At 64.2% G+C, this 24,608-nt stretch overlaps 1 protein-coding gene across 1 annotated transcript in view; it reads left to right on the top strand.

Annotated features, from left to right (window-relative positions):
• Positions 1-1,233: 1,233 nt before the first annotated feature.
• The window catches only part of LOC148591260 (eukaryotic translation initiation factor 3 subunit C-like), a 33,033-nt gene continuing 9,658 nt past the window's right edge, over positions 1,234-24,608 (top strand). The window contains exons 1-14 of the mRNA XM_088537917.1: positions 1,234-1,334; positions 2,284-2,349; positions 4,578-4,767; positions 5,558-5,683; positions 6,388-6,442; positions 8,079-8,146; positions 9,514-9,635; positions 12,276-12,423; positions 13,529-13,626; positions 14,354-14,495; positions 16,845-16,970; positions 17,822-17,915; positions 21,587-21,774; positions 22,340-22,564. Coding sequence (XP_088394043.1) covers positions 1,234-1,334; positions 2,284-2,349; positions 4,578-4,767; positions 5,558-5,683; positions 6,388-6,442; positions 8,079-8,146; positions 9,514-9,635; positions 12,276-12,423; positions 13,529-13,626; positions 14,354-14,495; positions 16,845-16,970; positions 17,822-17,915; positions 21,587-21,774; positions 22,340-22,564 — 1,749 coding nt within the window. The remainder of the gene's footprint in view (positions 1,335-2,283; positions 2,350-4,577; positions 4,768-5,557; positions 5,684-6,387; positions 6,443-8,078; positions 8,147-9,513; positions 9,636-12,275; positions 12,424-13,528; positions 13,627-14,353; positions 14,496-16,844; positions 16,971-17,821; positions 17,916-21,586; positions 21,775-22,339; positions 22,565-24,608) is intronic.

Here is a 24,608-nt window from a genome sequence, read left to right as displayed (position 1 = left end):
GGGCTGGGGGGGATCTATGGGGCTGGGGGGGATCTATGGGGCGGGGGGGATCTATGGGGCTGGGGGGGGATCTATGGGGCGGGGGGGATCTATGGGGCTGGGGCGGGATCTATGGGGCTGGGGGGATCTGTGGGGCGGGGAGGGAAAATCTATGGGGCTGGGGGGTCTATGGGGCTGGGGGGGATCTATGGGGCTGGGGGGGATCTATGGGGCTGGGGGAGGATCTGTGGGGCGGGGGGGGGATCTGTGGGGCTGGGAAGGTCTATGGGGGCCTATGGGGCCGGGAGGGGCCTATGGGGCCGGCCGGATTATGTGGGGCTGGGGGGGATCTGTGGGGCCGGGGGGGGAAAATCTGTGGGGCCGGAGGGATCTATGGGGCTGGGAGGGTCCTATGGGGCTGGGAGGGGATCGATGGGGGAAATCTATGGGGCTGGGTGGGATCTGTGGGGCTGAGGGGGGATCTGTGGGTCTGGGGGTGTCTATGGGGCAGAGAGATCGATGGGGCTGGGGCGGCCTATGGGGCCGGAAGGGGGAGGTTTATGGGATGGGGGCAGGAGACGCTATGGGGCAGGGGGCTCTATGGGGCAGGGATTTCTATGGGGCAGAGAGCTCTATGGGCTGGGTGCTCTATGGGGCAGGAGGATCTATGGGGCAGCAAGATCTATGGGGCAGGGATCTCTATGGAGCGGGTGCTCTATGGGGCAGGTGCTCTATAGGGCAGAGGGTTCTATGGGCTGGGTGTTCTATGGGGCAGGGATTTCTATGGGGCAGGTGCTCTATGGGGCAGGGGGCTCTATGGGGTCCCTCTCCCCAACCTCTCAGTTATGGGGCTGGCGGGGGGGGGGGGGCGGCTCCATGGGGCAGCTCCGGGGCCGCCCCCCAAGTGCCGCTCTGCCCCACAGCGCCCCATAGCAGCACAGAGCAACCCTGCCCCACGGATCCACACAGCGCCCCATAGCGCCGCCGACCCACGGATCCGGACAGCGCCCCATAGCGCTGCCCCATAGCGCCCCACAGCGCCCCACGGATCCGGACAGCGCCCCACGGCTCCGCACAGCGCCCCATAGCGCCCCACGGATCCGGACAGCGCCCCATAGCGCCCCACAGCGCTGCCGACCCACAGATCCAGAGAGCGCCCCATAGCGCCCCATAGCGCCCCATAGCGCTGCTGCCCCACAGCGCCCCACAGCGCCCCGTAGCTCCGCCCCCCGGCGCGGCCCCGCCCCCGCCGCCATGTCGCGCTTCTTCACCACCACCGGCTCCGACAGCGAATCGGAGTCGTCGTCGTCGGGGGACGACCTGGCGGCCAAGGCGCCGGGCGGGGCCTACAGCAAGTGAGGGCGGGGCCTGTGGGAGGGACACGCCCCCTGGCCACGCCCCCCCTCACAGGGACCCGCCCCCCTGGCCACGCCCCCCAGGGGGACCCGCCCCCGGCCACGCCCCCGGGAGGGACCTGCCCCCCCGGCCACGCCCCCTGGGAGGGACCCACCCCTGGCCACGCCCCCCTGGGAGGGACCCGCCCCCCCCGGCCACGCCCCCCTGCCCCATGGAGCGACCCACATCCTGCCCCATGGCCACGCCCCCGGCCTGACCCACATTGGGTCCTGCTTCGTGTCTGCCCCATAACCTGCCCCACATCTTCTCTATGTCCCCCACATCCAGCCCCACATCCTGCCCCACATCCCCTCTAAGTTTCCCCCATCCTGCCCCACATTGGGTCCTGCTTCGTGTCTGCCCCACATCCTGCCCCACATCTTCTCTAAGTCCCCCCCATCCTGCCCCACATTCTGCCCCACATCCCCTTTAAATCCCCGACATCCAGCCCCACATTTTGCCCCACATTCTGCCCCACATCTCCTCTACGTCCCCCCATCGTGTCTCACATTTCTCCATATCCAGCCCCACATCCTGCCCCACAGCCCCCCACATCCCGCTCCATATCCAGCTTCGTATCCTGCCCCACATCCCCCACATCCAGCCCCACATTCTGCCCCGCATCCCCCCATATTCCACCCCATATCCGCCCTAAGTCCCCCTATCGTGCCCCTCATTTCCCCACATCCAGCCCCACGTCCCCCCCAAATGTCTCCCATCGTGCCCCACATCTGCCCCACATCCCCCTCACGTGCAGCCCCACATTTTGTTTCACATCCTGCCCCACATCCCAGCCCCACATCCCCCCACATCCTGCCCCACATCCTGCCCCATAACCTGCCCCACATCCCCTCTAAGTCCCCGCATCCAGCCCCACATCCCGCCCCACACGGTGGCTCCGCCCCCCAGGCCGCTGCTGCTGAGTGACGACGAGGAGGACACGAAGAGGGTCGTGCGGAGCGCCAAGGACAAGCGGTGAGCGCGGGGGGCTGGGGGGCGCTGTGGGGCAGCGTCTATGGGGCAGTGTCTATGGGGCGCTCTCTATGGGTCGCTGTGGGTGTGCCCCACGGCAGGTTGCTATGCGGCAGTGTCTATGGAGCGCTATGGGTCGCTGTGGGTCTGCCCCACATTCCAGGTTCGAGGAGCTCTCCAACGTGATCCGCACGCTCCGCAACGCCATGAAGATCCGCGGCGCGCTATGGGGCAGGGCACTATGGGGCGCTATGGGGCAGTGTCTGTGGGTCGCTATGGGGCGCTATGGGGCAGTGTCTGTGGGTTGCTATGGGGCAGGTCGCTATGGGGCAGTGTCTATGGGTCTGCCCCACACCGGGTCGCTATGGGGCAGTGTCTATGGGTCAGTGTGGGTCTCTATGGGTCTGCCCCACATTTCCAGGTTCGAGGAGCTCTCCAACGTGATCCGCACCCTCCGCAACGCCATGAAGATCCGCGGGGCGCTGTGGGGCGCTATGGGGCAGTGTCTATGGGTCGCTATGGGTCAGTGTGGGTCTCTATGGGTCTGCCCCACATTTCCAGGTTCGAGGAGCTCTCCAACGTGATCCGCACGCTCCGGAACGCCATGAAGATCCGTGGGGCGCTATGGGGCAGGGCGCTGTGGGGCAGTGTCTGTGGGTCTGCCCCACACCAGGTCGCTATGGGGCGGTCTCTATGGGTCAGTGTGGGTCTCTATGGGTCTGCCCCACACGTTGCAGGTTCGAGGAGCTCTCCAACGTGATCCGCACCCTCCGCAACGCCATGAAGATCCGCGGGTCGTTATGGGGCGCTATGGGGCAGTGTCTATGGGTCTGCCCCACACCGGGTCTCTCTCTATGGGTCTGCCCCACACCGGGTCGCTATGGGGCAGGTCGCTATGGGTCAGTGTGGGTCTCTATGGGTCTCTATGGGTCTCTATGGGTCTGCCCCACATTTGCAGGTTCGAGGAGCTCTCCAACGTGATCCGCACGCTCCGCAACGCCATGAAGATCCGCGGGGCGCTATGGGGCAGTGTCTATGGGGCAGTGTCTATGGGTCGCTATGGGGCGGTCGCTATGGGTCTGCCCCACACGTTGCAGGTTCGAGGAGCTCTCCAACGTGATCCGCACCCTCCGCAACGCCATGAAGATCCGCGGGTCGTTATGGGGCGCTATGGGGCAGTGTCTATGGGTCGCTATGGGGCAGGTCGCTATGGGGCGGTCTCTATGGGTCTGCCCCACACGTTGCAGGTTCGAGGAGCTCTCCAACGTGATCCGCACCCTCCGCAACGCCATGAAGATCCGCGGGGCGCTATGGGGCAGTGTCTATGGGTCGCTATGGGTCTGCCCCACACCGGGTCGCTATGGGTCGGTATCTATGGGTCTGCCCCACATTTCCAGGTTCGAGGAGCTCTCCAACGTGATCCGCACCCTCCGCAACGCCATGAAGATCCGCGGGGCGCTATGGGGCAGTGTCTATGGGTCTGCCCCACACCGGGTTTCTCTCTATGGGTCTGCCCCACACCGGGTCTCTCTCTATGGGTCTGCCCCACACGTTTCAGGTTCGAGGAGCTCTCCAACGTGATCCGCACGCTCCGCAACGCCATGAAGATCCGCGGGGCGCTGTGGGGCGCTATGGGGCAGTGTCTATGGGTCGCTATGGGTCTGCCCCACACCGGGTCGCTATGGGGCGGTCTCTATGGGTCTGCCCCACACCGGGTCTCTCTCTATGGGTCTGCCCCACACATTGCAGGTTCGAGGAGCTCTCCAACGTGATCCGCACCCTCCGCAACGCCATGAAGATCCGCGGGGCGCTATGGGGCAGTGTCTATGGGTCTGCCCCACACCGGGTCGCTCTCTATGGGTCGCTCTCTATGGGTCTGCCCCACATTTGCAGGTTCGAGGAGCTCTCCAACGTGATCCGCACCCTACGGAACGCCATGAAGATCCGCGGGGCGCTATGGGGCGCTATGGGGCAGTGTCTATGGGTCGCTATGGGGCAGGTCGCTCTCCATGGGTCGCTATGGGTCTGCCCCACACCGGGTCGCTATGGGGCGGTCTCTATGGGTCTGCCCCACATTTCCAGGTTCGAGGAGCTCTCCAACGTGATCCGCACGCTCCGCAACGCCATGAAGATCCGCGGGGCGCTATGGGGCGCTATGGGGCAGTGTCTATGGGTCGCTATGGGTCTGCCCCACACCGGGTCTCTCTCTATGGGTCTGCCCCACATTCCAGGTTCGAGGAGCTCTCCAACGTGATCCGCACCCTCCGCAACGCCATGAAGATCCGCGACGTCCCCCGCTGCCTCGAGGAGTTCGAGCTCCTGGGCCGGGCGTTCGCCAAGGCCAAGGGGGTGGTGGACAAGGAGGGCGTGCCCCGCTTCTACGTGCGCCTATTGGCTGATCTGGAGGACTATTTAAATGAGGTGGGTGGAGCTATGGGGTTATGGGGCAGCGCTATGGGGCTGGGTTATGGGGCTGGGTCTGATCTATGGGGCAGGGCTATGGAGCTGGGTGTGATCTATGGGGCTGGGTTATGGGGCTGGGTGTGATCTATGGGGCAGGGGGTGGTGGACAAGGAGGGCGTGCCCCGCTTCTACGTGCGCCTATTGGCCGACCTGGAGGACTATTTAAATGAGGTGGGCGGAGCTATGGGGTTATGGGGCTGGGTTTTGGGGTTCCTGTTATGGGGCCAGTCTTCTCTATGGGGCCCCGCTATGGGGTTCATCCTATGGGCCGCGCTATGGGTCCCGCTGTGGGTCCCGCCGTGGGGATGACCCTATGGGTCCCACTATGGGGCCCAGCCCTCCCTGTGGGTCCCGCTATGGGGCTCACCCTATGGGTCCCGCTGTGGGTCCCGCTATGGGGCTCACCCTATGGGTCCCGCTATGGGGCTCACCCTGTGGGTCCCGCTGTGGGTCCCGCTATGGGGCCCAGCCCTCGCTATGGGTCCTGCTATGGGTCTCGCTATGGGTCCCGATATGGGGCTCACCCTATGGGTCCCGCTATGGGGCTCACCCTGTGGGTCCCGCTGTGGGTCCCGATATGGGGCCCAGCCCTCGCTGTGGGTCCCGCTATGGGTCCCGCTGTGGGGCTCACCCTGTGGGTCCCGCTATGGGGCTCACCCTATGGGTCTCGCTGTGGGTCCCGCTATGGGTCTTGCTATGGGTCTCGCTGTGGGTCCCGCCATGGGGCTGACCCCCCCGCCCCCCGCAGCTCTGGGAGGACAAGGAGGGCAAGAAGAGGATGAACAAGAACCACGCGAAGGCCCTGAGCAGCCTCCGGCAGAAGCTGCGGAAGCACAACCGGCCCCACGAGGCGCTGATTGCGGCCTATAGACAGGTGTGGGGCGGGATGTGGGGCGATGTGGGGCGCTATGGGGCAGGGTGTGGGGCTGAGGAAGCACAACCGGCCCCACGAGGCGCTGATAGCGGCCTATAGACAGGTGTGGGGCGGGATGTGGGGCAGGATGTGGGGCAATGTGGGGCGCTATGGGGCGCGCTGTGGGGCAGGGTGTGGGGCGCTATGGGGTGCTATGGGGCTGAGGAAGCACAACCGGCCCCACGAGGCGCTGATCAGCGCATACAGACAGGTGTGGGGCGATGTGGGGCGCTATGGGGTGCTATGGGGCAGGGTGTGGGGAGCTATGGGGTGCTATGGGGCTGAGGAAGCACAACCGGCCCCACGAGGCGCTCATCGCGGCCTATAGGCAGGTGCTATGGGGCACGCTATGGGGCAGGATGTGGGGCAGGGTGTGGGGCAGGGTGTGGGGTGCTATGGGGCTGCGCAAGCACAACCGGCCCCACAAGGTGCTGATCGCTGCGTATAGACAGATGTGGGGCGGGATGTGGGGCGCTATGGGGCGATGTGGGGTGCGCTATGGGGTGCTATGGGGCTGAGGAAGCACAACCAGCCCCACGAGGCGCTGATCGCTGCGTATAGACAGATGTGGGGCACTATAGAGCACACTATAGGGCACGCTATGGGGCACTATGGGGCAGGGTGTGGGGCGCTGTGGGGCTGACCCTCTCTCCCCCCATTTGCAGAACCCGGAGCTGTCGGCCGACGAGGACGAGGAGAAGAAGAGCCGGGACTCGGAGGGTGAGCGGCGCCGGGGGGCGCTATGGGGCGCTATGGGGCGGGATGTGGGGCGCTATGGGGCGCTATGGGGCGCTATGGGGCGGGATGTGGGGCGCTATGGGGCGCTATGGGGCAGAGCCGCTGGGGGGTGCTCTGGGGTGCTGGGGGGCTGAATACGCTGCTGTGGGGCTGGGTGATTTTCTATGGGGCTGAGCGTGTATCTGTGGGGCGAATGTTTTTCTGTGGGGTGTGTTGTTATGGGGTGAATGTCCGTCTATGGGGCTGAGTGTGTTTCTATGGGGCGGGTGTGTTTATCTATGGGTCCAGATGTTTATCGATGGGCCTGGGTGTTTCTGTATGGGGCTGGGCGCGTCGCTATGGGGCGGGTGTGTTTCTATGGGTCTGGGTGTGTTTATCTATGGGGCGGGTGTCTCTCTATGGGTCTGGATGTCTCTCTATGGGTCCAGGTGTTTTTGTGGGGCCAGATGTGTCTCTCTATGGGGCTGGGTGTTCATTTATGGGGCGGGTTCTCTCTATGGGTCCGGGTGTCTCTCTATGGGGCTGGGTATTTCTATGGGTCCGGTATGTTTATCTATGGGGTTGGGTGTGTTTATCTATGGGGCGAACGCGTCGCTATGGGGCGGGTTCTCTCTATGGGGAGGGTGTCTCTCTATGGGTCCAGGTGTTTCTATGGGTCTGGATGTGTTTCTATGGGGCTGAGTGTGTTTCTATGGGTCTGGGTGTCTCTCTATGGGGTGGGTGTGTTTATCTATGGGTCCGGGTGTCTCTATCTATGGGGCGGGTTCTCTCTATGGGTCTGGATGTGTTTCTATGGGCCGAGTTCTTTCCATGGGGTGGGTTCTCTCTATGGGTCCGAGTTCTCTCTATGGGTCTGGATGTCTCTCTATGGGGCGGGTTCTCTTTATGGGGCTGGGTGTTTCTATGGGGCAGGTGTTTATCTATGGGGCAGGTTCTTTTTATGGGGCGGGCTCTCTCTATGGGTCCAGGTGTCTCTCTATGGGGCGGGATCTTTCTATGGGGCCGGGTGTGTTTCTATGGGGCTGGGTGTCTCTATCTATGGGGCAGGTTGTGTCTATGGGGCAGGTTCTGTCTATGGGGCAGGTTGTGTCTATGGGTCCGGGTTCTCTCTATGGGTCTGGGTGTGTTTCTATGGGTCTGGATGTCTCTCTATGGGTCTGGATGTCTCTCTATGGGGCTGGGTGTCTCTCTATGGGTCCGGGTTCTCTCTATGGGTCTGAATGTCTCTCTATGGGGCAGGTTCTTTCTATGGGGCTGGGTGTCTCTATCTATGGGGCAGGTTCTCTCTATGGGGCAGGTTGTGTCTATGGGTCCGGGTGTGTGTCTATGGGTCTGGATGTCTCTCTATGGGGCTGGGTTCTCCCTATGGGGCAGGTTGTGTCTATGGGGCGGGTGTCTCTTTCTATGGGTCCGGGTTCTCTGTATGGGTCCAGGTGTGTTTCTATGGGGCGGGTGTCTCTCTCTATGGGGCGGGTGTCTCTTTCTATGGGGCCGGGTTCCCTCTACGGGCCCCGCCCTGACCCCGGCCCCGCCCCCGCAGGCTCCTCCTCCTCCCCCTCCCCCTCCCCCTCCTCCTCCGATGACGACGACGCCGACGGGGGCGGGGCCGGCGGGGGAGGGGCCGGCGCCTTCCTGAAGAAGAAGGAGGGGGGGGAGGGGCGGGGCCGCTTCCTGCGCAAGATGGAGGTGGGGGAGGGGCGCGGGGAGGGGGAGGGGGGACAATGGGGGGGATGGGGGGATATGGGGACAATGGGGACAATGGGGGGCGTTGGGGACATTGGGGTCAATGGGGACAATGGGGGGACATGGGGGACACTTGGGGACATGGGGGATAATGGGGACATTGGGGACAATGGGGACATTGGGGTTAATGGGGACATTGGGGTGTTGGGGACAATGGGGACGTTGGGGACAATGGGGACACTTGGGGACAATGGGGACATTGGGGACAATGGGGACATTGGGGTCAATGGGGACACTTGGGGACAATGGGGACAATGGGGGGACATGGGGGACACTTGGGGACATGGGGACATTGGGGACAATGGGGATGGGGACAATGGGGACAATGGGGTTAATGGGGACATTGGGGTCACTTGGGGACATGGGGGACAATGGGGGGCAATGGGGACAAGGGGGGACAATGGGGACATTGGGGGACATGGCGGGCAATGGGGTCAATGGGGACACTTGGGGACAATGGGGACAATGGGGACAATGGGGACATTGGGGTCAATGGGGACACTTGGGGACAATGGGGACAATGGGGGTCAATGGGGGAACACGGGGGGCAATGGGGACATGGGGCCATTGGGGTTAATGGGGACATTGGGGACACTTGGGGACACGGGGGTCAATGGGGACAATGGGGGACGTGGGGGACAATGGGGGGCAACGGGGACATTGGGGTCAATGGGGACAATGGGGTCAATGGGGGGACAATGGGGACACTTGGGGACATGGGGGACAATGGGGACAATGAGGACATTGGGGACAATGGGGGTGTTGGGGACACTTGGGGACATTGGGGACACCTGGGGCCACTTGGGGACACTTGGGGACATTGGGGACACATGGGGACATTGGGGACACATGGGGACATGGGGGATGTTGGGGACAATGGGGGACAATGGGGACATTGGGGACATGGGGTCAATAGGGACAATTGGGGACAGCGGGGACAATGAGGGGACACGGGGGGCAATGGGGACATGGGGACATTGGGGTCAATGGGGGACAATGGTGACACTTGGGGACAATGGGGACACATTGGGGCCATGGGGGATGTTTGGGGACACATTGGGGACGTTGGGGACATGGGGGACATTTTGGGACACTTGGGGACACGGGGGACACAGGGGGACATGGGGGACACGTTGGGGACATTGAGGATATGGAGGGACATGGGGGACGTTTGGGGCCACTTTGGGGCCATTTGGGGATGTGTTGGGGCCACATGGGGGATTTGGAGGGACATTGGGGACATTGGGCCCATTGGGGGGACGTTTGGGGACGTTGGTGACATTTGGTGACGTTGATGACGTCATCCGCAGGGCGGGGGCTCCTCGGGGTCGGAGGTCGCCGAGTTCTGGGGCTCGGAGGAGTCGGGGTCGGGGTCGGAGTCGGACGACGACGACGGGAGGTTCACGTCATTGGCGTCCAAATTCCTCAAAAAGTGAGTGATGACGTCATCGGTGACGTCATCAGTGTGACCCCCATGTCCCCAATGTCCCCATGTCCCCCGTGGTTCACGTCATTGGCCTCGAAATTCCTCAAAAAGTGAGTGACGTCATCGGTGACGTCATCAGTGTGACCCCCATGTCCCCAATGTCCCCATGTCCCCCGTGGTTCACGTCGCTGGCCTCGAAATTCCTCAAAAAGTGAGTGATGACGTCATCGGTGACGTCATCAATGTCACCAAGGTGTCCCCAATGTCCCCATGTCCCCCATGGTTCACGTCACTGGCGTCCAAATTCCTCAAAAAGTGAGTGACGTCATCGGTGATGTCATCAGAGTGACCCCGTTGTGTCCCCATGTCCCCGTGTCCCCCCCATGGTTCACGTCATTGGCCTCGAAATTCCTCAAAAAGTGAGTGACGTCATCAGTGACGTCATCAATGTCCCCAACGTGTCCCCAATGTGTCCTCATGTCCCCATATCCCCCGTGGTTCACGTCGCTGGCCTCGAAATTCCTCAAAAAGTGAGTGATGTCATCGGTGACGTCATCAGGGTGACCCCAACGTGTCCCCAATGTCCCCATGTCCCCCGTGGTTCACGTCATTGGCCTCGAAATTCCTCAAAAAGTGAGTGACGTCATCAGTGACATCATCAGTGTGACCCCAATGTGTCCCCATGGCCCCATGTCCCCCGTGGTTCACGTCGTTGGCCTCGAAATTGCTCAAAAAGTGAGTGATGACGTCATCAGTGACATCATCAGTGTGACCCCCATGTCCCCAATGTGTCCCTGTCCCCCATGGTTCACGTCATTGGCGTCCAAATTCCTCAAAAAGTGAGTGACGTCATCAGTGACGTCATCAGGGTGACCCCAGTGTGTCCCCAATGTGTCCATGTCCCCATATCCCCCATGGTTCACGTCATTGGCCTCGAAATTCCTCAAAAAGTGAGTGATGACGTCAGCGATGACATCATCAGTGTCCCCAACGTGCCCCCGTGTCCCCCCGTGTCCCCCATGGTTCACGTCGCTGGCCTCGAAATTCCTCAAAAAGTGAGTGACGTCATCAGTGACGTCATCAATGTGACCGCAATGTCCCCAATGTCCCCATGTCCCCCATGGTTCACGTCGCTGGCGTCCAAATTCCTCAAAAAGTGAGTGACGTCATCAGTGACGTCATCAGGGTGACCCCAATGTGTCCCCATGTCCCCCGTGGTTCACGTCGCTGGGCTCGAAATTCCTCAAAAAGTGAGTGATGACGTCATCGGTGACATCATCAATGTCACCAACGTGTCCCCGTGTCCCCCCGTGTCCCCCATGGTTCACGTCATTGGCCTCGAAATTTCTCAAAAAGTGAGTGACGTCATCAATGACGTCATCAATGTGACCCCAATGTCCCCATGTCCCCCATGGTTCACGTCGCTGACCTCGAAATTTCTCAAAAAGTGAGTGATGACGTCAGCAATGACGTCATCAGTGTGACCCCAGTGTGTCCCCATTGTCCCCATTGTCCCCATTGTCCCCATGTCCCCTCATTGTCCCCATTGACCCCATTGTCCCCATCAACCCCATTGTCCCCATTGTCCCCATTGTCCCCCCATAGGGACGATGACAAGAAGGGCTCCGAGCGGCGCCGGAACGAGCGGATCCCCCATGTCCCCATTGTCCCCGTTGTCCCCATTGTCCCCATTGTCCCCATGTCCCCTCATTGTCCCCAATGTCCCCATTGTCCCCAATGTCCCCATGTCCCCTCATTGTCCCCATTGTCCCCATGTCCCCCCATTGTCCCCATTGTCCCCATTGTCCTCATTCCCCCCATAGGGACGATGACAAGAAGGGCTCCGAGCGGCGCCGGGACGAGCGGATCCCCCATTGTCCCCAATGTCCCCATTGTCCCCATTCCCCCCAATGTCCCCATTCCCCCCATTGTCCCCATGTCCCCTCATTGTCCCCTCGTGTCCCCCCATAGGGACGATGACAAGAAGGGCTCCGAGCGGCGCCGGGACGAGCGGATCCCCCAATGTCCCCATTGTCCCCATTGACCCCGTTGTCCCCTCATTGTCCCCATTGTCCCCATGTCCCCATAGGGACGATGACAAGAAGGGCTCCGAGCGCCGCCGGGACGAGCGGATCCCCATTGTCCCCATTGTCCCCATTGTCCCCATGTCCCCTCATTGTCCCCTCATTCCCCCCATAGGGACGATGACAAGAAGGGCTCCGAGCGCCGCCGCGACGAGCGGATCCCCCATTGTCCCCATTGTCCCCATTGTCCCCATTGACCCCAATGTCCCCATCATCCCCATTGTCCCCAATGTCCCCATCGTCCCCATGTCCCCTCATTGTCCCCATTGTCCCCATAGGGACGATGACAAGAAGGGCTCCGAGCGCCGCCGGGACGAGCGGATCCCCCATTGTCCCCATTGTCCCCAATGTCCCCTCATTGTCCCCATGTCCCCTCATTGTCCCCAATGTCCCCCCGTTGTCCCCATGTCCCCTCATTGTCCCCATGTCCCCATAGGGACGATGACAAGAAGGGCTCCGAGCGCCGCCGCGACGAGCGGATCCCCATTGTCCCCAATGTCCCCATTGTCCCCATTGTCCCCATGTCCCCTCATTGTCCCCATTGTCCCCATTGTCCCCATAGGGACGATGACAAGAAGGGCTCCGAGCGGCGCCGGGACGAGCGGATCCGGCGCCGGCAGCACCGGCGGCTCCGGCGCTTCGAGGACGACGACGACGACGACGACGGCGGCGACTGGGAGAAGGTCAAGGGGGGAGCCCCCCTGGTCAAGGTGGGGGGACGTGGGGAGATGTGGGGCACAGGGAGCGCTATGGGGCACTATGGGGCTATGGGGCGGTGTGGGGCGCTATGGGGCGCTATGGGGTGAGTAGGGAGTTGTGGGGCGCTATGGGGCGACTGGGAGAAGGTCAAGGGGGGAGCCCCCCTGGTCAAGGTGGGGACATGGGGGGAGATGTGGGGAGATGTGGGGAGATGTGGGGAGATGTGGGGCACAGGGAGCGCTATGGGGCGCTATGGGGCGCTGTGGGGTGAGTAGGGAGGTATGGGGCGCTATGGGGCACTATGGGGCGCTATGGGGCGCTATGGGGCGCTATGGGGAGCTATGGGGAGCTATGGGGCAACTGGGAGAAGGTCAAGGGGGGAGCCCCCCTGGTCAAGGTGGGGGAGATGTGGGGAGCTATGGGGTGTGTGGGGCGCTATGGGGCTATGTGGGGCAATGTGGGGCGCTATGGGGCGGCGCTGACCCCGCTATGGGGCAGTGCTATGGGGCACTATGGGGCGCTATGGGGCACTATGGGGGTAGTGCTATGGGGCACTATGGGACGCTATGGGGCACTGCTATGGGGCGCTATGGGGCCGCGCTGACCCCGCTCTGGGGCAGTGCTATGGGGCGCTATGGGGTGCTATGGGGCAGTGCTATGGGGTGTCATGGGGTGGCGCTATGGGGCAGCGCTATGGGGCACTATGGGGCAGTGCTATGGGTCGCCATGGGGCGGCGCTATGGGGCGGCGCTATGGGGCACTATGGGGCGCTGTGGGTCGCCATGGGGCAGCGCTGACCCCGCTATGGGGCAGTGCTATGGGGCACTATGGGGTGCTATGGGGCAGTGCTATGGGTTGCCATGGGGCAGCGCTATGGGGCAGTGCTATGGGGCACTATGGGGCACTATGGGGCACTATGGGGCAGTGCTATGGGGCAGTGCTATGGGGCCGCGCTGACCCCGCTGTGGGGCAGTGCTATGGGGTGCTATGGGGCGCTATGGGGCACTATGGGGCAGTGCTATGGGGCGCTATGGGTCGCCATGGGGCGGCGCTATGGGGCAGTGCTATGGGGCAGTGCTATGGGGCGGCGCTCACCCCGCTGTGGGGCCGGCGCAGCCCAAGATGTTCGCCAAGGGCACCGAGATCAACCACGGCGTCGTCGTCAAGAAACTCAACGAGATCCTGCAGGCGCGGGGGAAGAAGGGGACCGACCGGTGAGGGGACGGGGGCGGATGTGGGGCGGATGTGGGGCGGATGTGGGGCAGGTATGGGGCGGCCATGGGGCGGCCATGGGGCGGCCATGGGGCGGTGCTGACAGCGCCATGGGGCACATGTGGGGCAGCTATGGGGCGGCCATGGGGCAGCTATGGGGCACATGTGGGGCAGCCGTGGGGCAGCCATGACGGTGCCATGGGGCAGCTGTGGGATGGCCGTGGGGCAGCCATGGGACAGCTATGGGGCAGCCATGGGGCGGCCATGACACCGCTATGGGGCTGCTATGGGGCGGTGCTGACGCCGCTATGGGGCGCAGGGCGGCGCAGATCGAGCTCCTGCAGCTCCTCGTGGCACAGCTGTGGGGCAGCCATGGGGCAGCTATGGGGCAGCTATGTGGCGGCCATGACAGCGCTATGGGGCGGTGCTGACGCCGCTATGGGGCGCTATGGGGCGGTGCTGACGCCGCTATGGGGCGGCCGTGGGGCAGCCATGGGGCAGCCATGGGGCGGTTACGGGGCGGTGTTCACAGCGCTATGGGGCGCTATGGGGCAGCCATGGGGCGGTGCTGACGCCGCTATGGGGCGCTATGGGGCAGCCATGGGACAGCCATAGGGCGGTGCTGATGCTGCTATGGGGCGCTATGGGGCGGTTATGGGGCGGCCATGGGGCGGCCATGGGGCGCTATGGGGCAGCCCTGACGCCGCTATGGGGCGCTATGGGGCGCAGGGCGGCGCAGATCGAGCTGCTCCAGCTCCTCGTGGCCATCGCCAACGAGAACAACCTGGGGGTGGCCCTGGAGGTGAAGATCAAGTTCAGCATCATCGCGTCGCTCTACGACTACAACCCCAACCTGGCCACGTACATGAAGGTGGGGGGCGTCTATGGGGCCGGGGGGGGATCTATGGGGCTGGGGGGGATCTGTGGGGCTGGGGGGAACTGTGGGGCTGGGGGGATCTATGGGGCTGGGGGGTCTATGGGGCTGGGGGGGTCTATGGGGCAGGAGGATCTATGGGGCTGGGGGTTCTGTGGGGCTGGGGGGATCTGTGGGGCTGGGGGATCTGTGGGGCTGGGGGATCTGTGGGGCTGGAGGATCTATGGGGCTGGGGGGATCTATGGGGCTGGAGGATCTATGGGGCTGGGGGGGATCTGTGGGGCTGGGGGATCTATGGGGCTGGGGGGGTCTATGGGGCTGGGGGGATCTATGGGGCTGGGGGCGTCTATGGGGCTGGGGGGATCTGTGGGGCTGGGGGGATCTATGGGGCTGGGGAGAACTGTGGGGCTGGGGGGATCTATGGGGCTGGGAGCAGATCTATGGGGCTGGGAGGATCTATGGGGCTGGGAGCGGATCTATGGGGCAGGAGGGATCTGTGGGGCTGGGAGCAGATCTATGGGGCAGCCATGGGGCAGGAGGGATCTATGGGGCTGGGAGCAGATCTATGGGGCAGGAGGGATCTATGGGGCTGGGAGCGGATCTATGGGGCTGTGGAGGATCTATGGGGCTGGGAGCAGATCTATGGGACAGCCGTGGGGCAGGAGGGATCTATGGGGCTGGGAGCAGATCTATGGGACAGGAGGGATCTATGGGGCTGGGAGGAGATCTATGGGGCAGCCGTGGGGCAGGAGGGATCTATGGGGCTGGGAGCAGATCTATGGGGCAGGAGGGATCTATGGGGCTGGGAGCAGATCTATGGGGCAGCCGTGGGGCAGGAGGGATCTATGGGGCTGGGAGCAGATCCATGGGGCAGCCATGGGGCAGGAGGGATCTATGGGGCTGGGAGCAGATCTATGGGGCAGCCGTGGGGCAGGAGGGATGTATGGGGCTGGGAGCAGATCTATGGGGCAGCTATGGGGCAGCCGTGGGGCTGGGAGCAGATCTATGGGGCAGCCGTGGGGCAGGAGGGATCTATGGGGCTGGGAGCAGATCTATGGGGCAGGAGGGATCTATGGGGCTGGGAGCAGATCTATGGGGCAGCCGTGGGGCAGGAGGGATCTGTGGGGCTGGGAGCGGATCTATGGGGCAGCCGTGGGGCAGGAGGGATCTATGGGGCTGGGAGCAGATCTATGGGGCAGGAGGGATCTATGGGGCTGGGAGGAGATCTGTGGGGCAGGAGGGATCTGTGGGGCTGGGAGCGGATCTATGGGGCTGGGAGCAGATCTATGGGGCTGGGAGCAGATCTATGGGGCTGGGAGCTGATCTATGGGGCAGGAGGGATCTGTGGGGCTGGGAACAGATCTGTGGGGCAGGAGGGATCTATGGGGCTGGGAGGAGATCTATGGGGCAGCCGTGGGGCAGGAGGGATCTGTGGGGCTGGGAGCAGATCTATGGGGCAGCCGTGGGGCAGGAGGGATCTATGGGGCTGGGAGCAGATCTATGGGGCAGCCGTGGGGCAGGAGGGATCTGTGGGGCTGGGAGCGGATCTATGGGGCTAGGAGCAGATCTATGGGGCAGCCGTGGGGCAGGAGGGATGTATGGGGCTGGGAGCAGATCTATGGGGCAGCTATGGGGCAGCCGTGGGGCTGGGAGCAGATCTATGGGGCAGCCGTGGGGCTGGGAGGATCTGTGGGGCTGGGAGCGGATCTATGGGGCAGCTGTGGGGCTGGGAGGATCTGTGGGGCTGGGAGCGGATCTATGGGGCTGGGAGCAGATCTATGGGGCAGCCGTGGGGCAGGAGGGATCTGTGGGGCTGGGAGCGGATCTATGGGGCTGGGAGCAGATCTATGGGGCAGCCGCGGGGCAGGAGGGATCTATGGGGCTGGGAGCAGATCTATGGGGCAGGGAGGATCTGTGGGGCTGGGAGCGGATCTATGGGGCTGGGAGCAGATGTATGGGGCAGCCGTGGGGCAGGAGAGATCTATGGGGCTGGGAGAAGATCTGTGGGGCTGTGGAGGATTTATGGGGCTGGGAGCGGATCTATGGGGCTGTGGAGGATCTATGGGGCTGGGAGCAGATCTATGGGGCAGCCGTGGGGCAGGAGGGATCTATGGGGCTGGGAGCAGATCTATGGGGCAGGAGGGATCTGTGGGGCTGGGAGCAGATCTATGGGGCAGGAGGGATCTATGGGGCTGGGAGCGGATCTATGGGGCAGGGAGGATCTGTGGGGCTGGGAGCGGATCTATGGGGCAGGAGGGATCTATGGGGCTGGGAGCGGATCCATGGGGCAGCCGCGGGGCGGGGGCGGAGCCTGCGGCCGGGGGCGGGGCCTGACGGCGCGCGCAGCCCGAGATGTGGCAGAAGTGCCTGGGCTGCATCGAGGAGCTCCTGGACGTGCTGGGCGCCCACCCGGACATGGTGGTCGGGGACAACATCCTGGAGGAGGCCGAGAACCTCTGCGACCCCGAGCAGGTGGGGGCGCTATGGGGGGATATGGGGGGATATGGGGCAGCCCCACGGCGCTATGGGGCTATGGGGGGCTATGGGGCTGGGGTGCTATGGGGTACTATGGGGCAGCCCCACGGCGCTATGGGGCGCTATGGGGTGCTATGGGGGGATATGGGGGGCTATGGGGCGCTATGGGGCACTATAGGGCGCTATGGGGGGATATGGGGCAGCCCCACAGCACTATGGGGCTGGGGCGCTATAGGGCGCTATGGGACAGCCCCATGGCGCTATGGGGGGATATGGGGGGCTATGGGGCTGGGGCGCTATGGGGGGATATGGGGCGCTGGGGGGCAGCCCCACGGCGCTATGGGGCGCTATGGGGCCATGGGGCGCTGGGGGGCAGCCCCACGGCGCTATGGGGCCATGGGGGGCTATGGGGCTGGGGCGCTATGGGGTACTGTGGGGCAGCCCCACGGCGTTATGGGGCGCTATGGGGCTGGGGCGCTATGGGGGGATATGGGGGGCTATGGGGCTGCCCCACGGCGCTATGGGGCGCTATGGGGCGCTATGGGGGGATATGGGGCAGCCCCACGGCGCTATGGGGCCATGGAGCGCTATGGGGCTGCCCCACGGCGCTATGGGGTTGGGGCGCTATGGGGCAGCCCCATGGCACTATGGGGCACTATGGGCTTGGGGCGCTATGGGGGGATATGGGGCAGCCCCACGGCGCTATGGGGCGCTATGGGGCGCTATGGGGCACTATGGGGCTGGGGTGCTATGGGGTACTATGAGGCAGCCCCACGGCACTATGGGGCGCTATGGGGCGCTATGGGGCTGCCCCACGGCGCCGTGGGTCTCACCCCGCCCCATTGCAGCCCTACCGCGTGCGCGGCTGCATCCTCACCCTGGTCGAGCGCATGGACGAGGAGTTCACCAAGATCATGCAGAACACGGACCCCCATTCCCAAGGTGGGAACACGGAGGCTCCGGGAGGTCCCTGGAGGCTCCCGGGATCTTTGGGAGGCTCCGGAGGCTCCGGGATCTCTGGGAGGTTCCAGGGGAGGCTCCGGGAGGGTCTAGAGGTCCCAAAGGGCTCCGGAGGCTCCGTAGAACCCTGGGAGCCTCCATGAGGTCCGGGAGGATCCGGGAGGCTCCGTAGAGTCCCAGGAGGCTCCAGGAAGCTCCATAGGACCCTGGGAGGCTCCGGGAAGTTCCAGGAGGCTCCATAGAGCCCCAGGAGGCTCTGGGAGGCCCTGGGAGGCTCCATAGAGCTCCGGGAAGGTCTGGGAGGCCCCAGGAGGCTCCAGGAGGCTCCATAGAGATCTGGGAGGCTCCAAGAGGCTCCGTAGAGCCCTGGGAGGCCTCAGGAAGCTGTAGAGGCCCCGGGAGGCTCCATAGAGCTCTGGGCGGGTCTGGGAGGCCCCGGGAGGCTCCGTAGAGGTCTGGGAGGCCCTAGGAAGCTCTGGAGGCTCCGCGGAGGTCTGGGAGGCCCCAGGAGGCTCCGTGGAGGTCAGGGAGGCTCCATAGAGGTTGTGGAGGCCCTGGGAAGTTGTGGAGGCCCCAGGAGGCTCCGTAGAGGTCCGGGAGGCTCTGTGGAGGTTTAGGAGGCTCTGGGAAGCTCTGGAGGCTCCAGGAGGCTCCGTAGAGCTCCGGGAGGCCCCGTAGAGGTCGAGGAGGCTCCGGGAGGCTCCATAGAGCCCCGGGAAGCTCTGGAGGTTCTGGGAGGCTCCATGGAGGTCAGAGAGGCTCCGTAGAGCCCCAGGAGGCTCAGGGAGGCTTCTTAAAGCTTTGGGAGGCCCTGGGAGGCTCCGTAGAGGTCAGGGAGGCTCTAGGAAGCTTTGGAGGTTCTGGGAGGCCTCGTAGAGCCCTGGGAGGCCCAGGAGGCTCCGGGAAACCCTAGGAGGCTCCATAGAGCTCTGGAGGCTCCAGGAGGCTCCGTAGAGCCCCAGGAGGCTCCAGGAGGCTCTGGGAAGCTCTGGAGGCTCCAGGAGGCTCCATAGAGCTCTGGAGGCTCTGGGAGGCTCCGTGGAGGTCAGGGAGGCTCCATAGATCCCTGGGAAGCTCCGGGAGGCTCCATGGAGCCCTGGGAGGCTCCAGGAAGCTCTGGAGGCCCCGGGAGGCTCCGGGAGGCTCTGTGGAGGTCAGGGAGGCTCTAGGAGGCTCCATGGAGGTCAGGGAGGCTCCATAGAGCTCTGGGAGGCCCTGGGAGGCTCCGTAGAGGTTAGGGAGGCTCTAGGAAGCTCTGGAGGTTCTGGGAGGCTCCGGGAAGCTCCGGGAGGCTCCATGGAGCCCTGGGAGGCTCCAGGATGCTCTGGAGGCCCCGGGAGGCTCCATAGAGCTCTGGGAGGCTCCGTGGAGGTCAGGGAGGCTCCATAGAGCTCTGGAAGACTCCATAGAGCTCTGGAGGCTCCGGGAGGCTCCGTAGAGCCCCAGGAGGCTCTGGGAGGCTCCATAGAGCTCTGGGAGGCCCCGGGAGGCTCCGTAGAGGTTAGGGAGGCTCTAGGAAGCTCTGGAGGTTCTGGGAGGCCCTGGGAAGCTCTGGAGGCCCCGGGAGGCTCCATAGCGGTTAGGGAGACTCCATAGAGCTCTGGAGGCTCCAGGAGGCTCTTTGGAGGTCAGGGAGGCTCCAGGAAGCTCTGGAGGCCCCGGGAGGCTCCATGGAGCCCTGGGAGGCTCCGTAGAGCTCTGGGAGGCCCCTTGGCCTCCGCACCCCCCTGGCCTCACCCGGTCCGTCCCCAGAGTACGTGGAGCACCTGAAGGACGAGGGCTTCTATAGAGCCCCAGGAAGCTTCATAGAGCCCTGGGAGGCCCCAGGAGGCTCCGTAGAGCTCTGGGAGGCCCCGGGAGGCTCCGTAGAGGTTAGGGAGGCTCTAGGAAGCTCTGGAGGTTCTGGGAGCCTCCGGGAAGCTCCGGGAGGCTCCATGGAGCCCTGGGAGGCTCTGGGAGGCTCCATAGAGGTCTGGGAGGGTCTGGGAGGCTCCGTGGAGGTCAGGAAGGCTGTAGGAAGCTCTGGAGGTTCTGGGAGGCTCCAGGAAGCTCCGGGAGGCTCCATGGAGCCCTGGGAGGCTCCAGGAAGCTCTGGAGGCCCCGGGAGGCTCCATAGAGGTCAGGGAGACTCCATAGAGCTCTGGAGGTTCTGGGAGGCCCTGGGAAGCTCTGGAGGCCCCGGGAGGCTCCATAGAGATCAGGGAGACTCCATAGAGCTCTGGAGGCTCCAGGAGGCTCCATAGAGCTCTGGGAGGCCCTGGGAGGCTCCGTAGAGGTCAGGGAGGCTCTAGGAAGCTCTGGAGGTTCTGGGAGGCTCCAGGAAGCTCCGGGAGGCTCCATGGAGCCCTGGGAGGCTCCATAGAGGTCTGGGAGGGCCCTGGGAGACTCCGTGGAGGTCAGGGAGGCTCTAGGAAGCTCTGGAGGTTCTGGGAGGCTCCGGGAAGCTCCAGGAGGCTCCGGGAGGCTCCATAGAGGTCTGGGAGGGTCTGGGAGGCTCCGTGGAGGTCAGGGAGGCTCTGTGGAGGTCTAGGAGGCTCCAGGAGGCTCCGGGAAGCCCTGAGAGGCTCCAGGAAGCTCTGGAGGCCCCGGGAGGCTCCATAGAGGTCGGGGAGGCCCCGCGGCCTCCGCACCCCCCTGGCCTCACCTGTCCCGTCCCCAGAGTACGTGGAGCACCTGAAGGACGAGGGCTTCTATAGAGCCCCAGGAAGCTTCATAGAGCCCTGGGAGGCTCCAGGAGGCTCCGTAGAGCCCCGGGAAGCTCCGTGGAGGTCAGGGAGGCTCCATAGAGCTCTGGAGGCTCCGGAAGGGTCCATAGAGGTCAGGGAGGCTCCATAGAGCTCTGGGAGGCCCCGGGAGGCTCCGTAGAGGTCAGGGAGGCTCTAGGAAGCTCTGGAGGCCCCGGGAGGCTCCATAGAGCTCTGGAGGCCCCGGGAGGCTCCATAGAGCTCTGGAGGCTCCGGGAGGCTCCATGGAGGTCAGGGAGGCTCTAGGAGGCTCCATGGAGGTCAGGGAGGCTCCATAGAGCTCTGGAGGCCCTGGGAGGCTCCGTAGAGGTTAGGGAGGCTCTAGGAAGCTCTGGAGGTTCTGGGAGGCTCCGGGAAGCTCCGGGAGGCTCCATGGAGCCCTGGGAGGCTCCAGGAAGCTCTGGAGGCCCCGGGAGGCTCCATAGAGCTCTGGGAGGCCCTGGGAGGCTCCGTGGAGGTCAGGGAGGCTCCATAGAGCTCTGGGAGACTTCATAGAGCTCTGGAGGCTCCGGGAGGCTCCGTAGAGCCCCAGGAGGCTCTGGGAGGCTCCATAGAGGTCTGGGAGGGTCTGGGAGGCTCCGTGGAGGTCAGGGAGGCTCTGTGGTGGTCTAGGAGGCTCCAGGAGGCTCCATAGAGCCCTGGGAGGCTCCAGGAAGCTCTGGAGGCCCCGGGAGGCTCCATAGAGCTCTGGAGGCTCCAGGAGGCTCCGTAGAGCTCTGGGAGGCCCTGGGAGGCTCCGTAGAGGTCAGGGAGACTCTAGGAGGCTCCGTGGAGGTCTAGGAGGCTCCAGGAGGCTCCAGGAAGCCCTGGGAGGCTCCAGGAAGCTCTGGAGGCCCCGGGAGGCTCCGTAGAGGTCGGGGAGGCCCCTTGGCCTCCGCACCCCCCTGGCCTCACCCGTCCCGTCCCCAGAGTACGTGGAGCACCTGAAGGACGAGGGCCGCGTGTGCGGGATCATCGCGCGGCTGCAGCGGTACCTGCAGGGCCGGGGCAGCCCCGAGGAGCTCTGCCGCGTCTACCTGCGCCGCGTCCTGCACACCTACTACAAGTTCGACTACAAGGCCCTGCGGAGGCAGCGCGGCCCCGACGGCGACTCCAAGGTGACGGGGGGCGGCGGTTGTGCGGGGGGGACGGGGGTCGTGCGGGTGACGGGGTGACGGGAGTAATGGGGATGGTGTGGGTGACGGGGTGATGGGGGTGACGGGGTGATGGGGGTGATGGGGGTTGGGGGGTGACGGTGGCGTCGCGGTGGTCTCTGGGTGTCCCTGTGCGTCGCGGTGACGCCTCCTGTCCCTGGGTGTCTGGATGACCCATTTGTCACCCCGACGCCGCCTGTCCCTGGGTGTCTCGGTGACCCATTTGTCATCCTGACACCTCCTGTCCCTGGGTGTCTTGATGACCCATTTGTCACCCTGACGCTGCCTGTCCCTGTTTGTCACCCTGACACCTCCTGTCCCTGGGTGTCTCGGTGACCCATTTGTCACGCTGACGCCGCCTGTCCCTGGGTGCCGCGGTAACCCACTCGCTGCGCTGATGCTGCCTATCCCTGGGTGTCTTGGTGACCTGTGGGTGTTGCGGTGATGCCGCCTGTCCCCGTTCATCACCCTGACGCCGCCTGTCCCTGTTTGTCACCCTGACGCCACCTGTCCCCCGCCGCGCGCACAGTCGGAGGCCGACCAGGCGGAGAGCGAGGCCGAGGACTCGGCGGCGCTCATGGAGCGGCTCTGCAAGTTCATCTACGCCAAGGACCGCACCGACCGCATCCGCACGTGCGCCATCCTGTGCCACATCTACCACCACGCGCTGCACAGCCGCTGGTTCCAGGCGCGCGACCTCATGCTCATGTCGCACCTGCAGGACAACATCCACCACGCCGACCCGCCCGTGCAGGTGACGGCGGCGACAGCGCGACGCGACGCGCGCGGCAACACCGTGACGTGCACACCAACACCGCGACACGACACATGCGCCAACACCGTGACGCGCACGCCAACACTGTGATGCGCACACCGACACCGCGACACGCACACCACCACCACGCACATGCCAACACCATGACGCACGCGCCGACACCGTGACGCACACGCCAACACCGCGACGCGACGCGCACGCCAACACTGTGACACACACGCCAACACCACGACGCACGCGCCGACACCGCGACACGCACACCAACACCGCAATGCGCACGCCAACACCACGACGCGACACGCACGCCAACACCGCGACGCACACGCCAACACCGCGACGCGCACACCAACACCGCAATGCGCACACAAACCCCATGATGCGCGCACCAACACCGTGACACGTGCACTAACACCGCGACGCGCGCGCCAACACCGCGACATGCACACCAACACCGCGACGCGACGCGTTGACGCCTCCTCTTCCTCTTCCTCCTCATCCTCTTCCTCCTCCTGCTCCTTGTCCTGCTCTTCCTTTTTCACTTTCTTCTCCTCTTCCTTGTCCTACTCTTCCTCCTCCTTCTCCTCTTCCTCCTCCTCCTCTTCCTCCTCCTCTTCCTTCTCCACTTCCTCTTCTTCCTCTTCATTCTCCTCCTCTTCCTCCTCTTCCTTGTCCTGCTTTTCCTTCTCCTCTTGTTCCTCCTCTTCCTTCTTCTCTTCCTCCTTCTCCTCTTTCTTTTCCTTCCCCTTCTCTTTATCCTCCTCATCTTCCTCATCTTCCTTCTCGTCTTTCTTCTTCTCCTCCTTTTCCTCCTCCTCCTTCTCTTCCTCCTCTTCTTCCTCCTCCTCTTTCTCCTCTTCCTCCTCGTCCTCCCCTTGTCCTGCTCTTCCTCCTCCTCTTCCTCCTCCTCTTTCTCCCCCTCTTCATTCGTGTCTCCCCGTGACGGCCACCAAGGGGGGCAGCCCCATGTCCCCAATGTCCCCAACGTCCTCAACACCCCCAATGTCCCCAACGCCCCCAATGGCCCCAATGGCCCCAACTCCCCCAATGGCTTCAATGACCCCAACGCCCTCAATGGCCCCAATGGCCCCAATGGCCCCAATGACTCCAATGGCCCCAATGGCCCCAATGGCCCCAATGGCCCCAATGGCCCCAACGCCCTCAACGCCCCCAATGGCCCCAACACCTTCAACGACCCCAACGCCCTCAATGGCCCCAACGCCCTCAATGGTCCCAATGGTCCCAGTGGTCCCAACACCCCCAATGCCCCCAACGCTCTCAACGGCCCCAATGGCCCCAACGGCCCCAACGGCCCCAATGCCCCCAACGCCCTCAATGGCCCAAATGGCCCCAACGCCCCCAACACCCTCAACGGCCCCAACGCCCCCAGTGACCCCAACGCCCCCAATGTCCCCGTTGTCCCAATGTCTCCGCAGATCCTGTACAACCGCACCATGGTGCAGCTGGGCATCTGCGCGTTCCGCGCGGGGATGATCAAGGACGCGCACAACGCGCTCCTGGACATCCAGTCGAGCGGGAGGGCCAAGGAGCTGCTGGGGCAGGGGCTGCTGCTGCGGAGCCTCCAGGGGCCCCGACCGCCCCCGTGGCCCCAGTGTCCCCAGTGTCCCCAGTGTCTCCAGTGTCCCCGACGTCCCCAACGCTCCCAATGGCCTCAATGGCCCCAACGGCCCCAACGGCCTCAACGTCCCCAACTCCCCCAATGGCCCCAACGCCCTCAATGGCCCCAATGGCCCCAACACTCCCAATGGCCCCAACGCCCTCAACGCTCCCAACGCCCTCAATGGCCTCAATGGCCCCAACAGCCCGAATGACCCCATGGCTCCAATGGCCTCAATGACCCAAACACCCTCAATGGCCCCAATGGCCCCAACGCCCCCAGTGACCCCAACGTCCCTGTTGTCCCAACGTCTCCGCAGATCCTGTACAACCGCACCATGGTGCAGCTGGGCATCTGCGCGTTCCGCGCGGGGATGATCAAGGACGCGCACAACGCGCTCCTGGACAT

Source organism: Tinamus guttatus, unplaced genomic scaffold (genome assembly GCF_059628265.1).
Source record: "Tinamus guttatus ecotype Peru unplaced genomic scaffold, ASM5962826v1 Tinamus_guttatus_pri_ptg000897l, whole genome shotgun sequence".
In the NCBI taxonomy this organism is placed as follows: domain Eukaryota; kingdom Metazoa; phylum Chordata; class Aves; order Tinamiformes; family Tinamidae; genus Tinamus; species Tinamus guttatus.
This window is presented reverse-complemented; position numbering and strand designations above follow the sequence as displayed.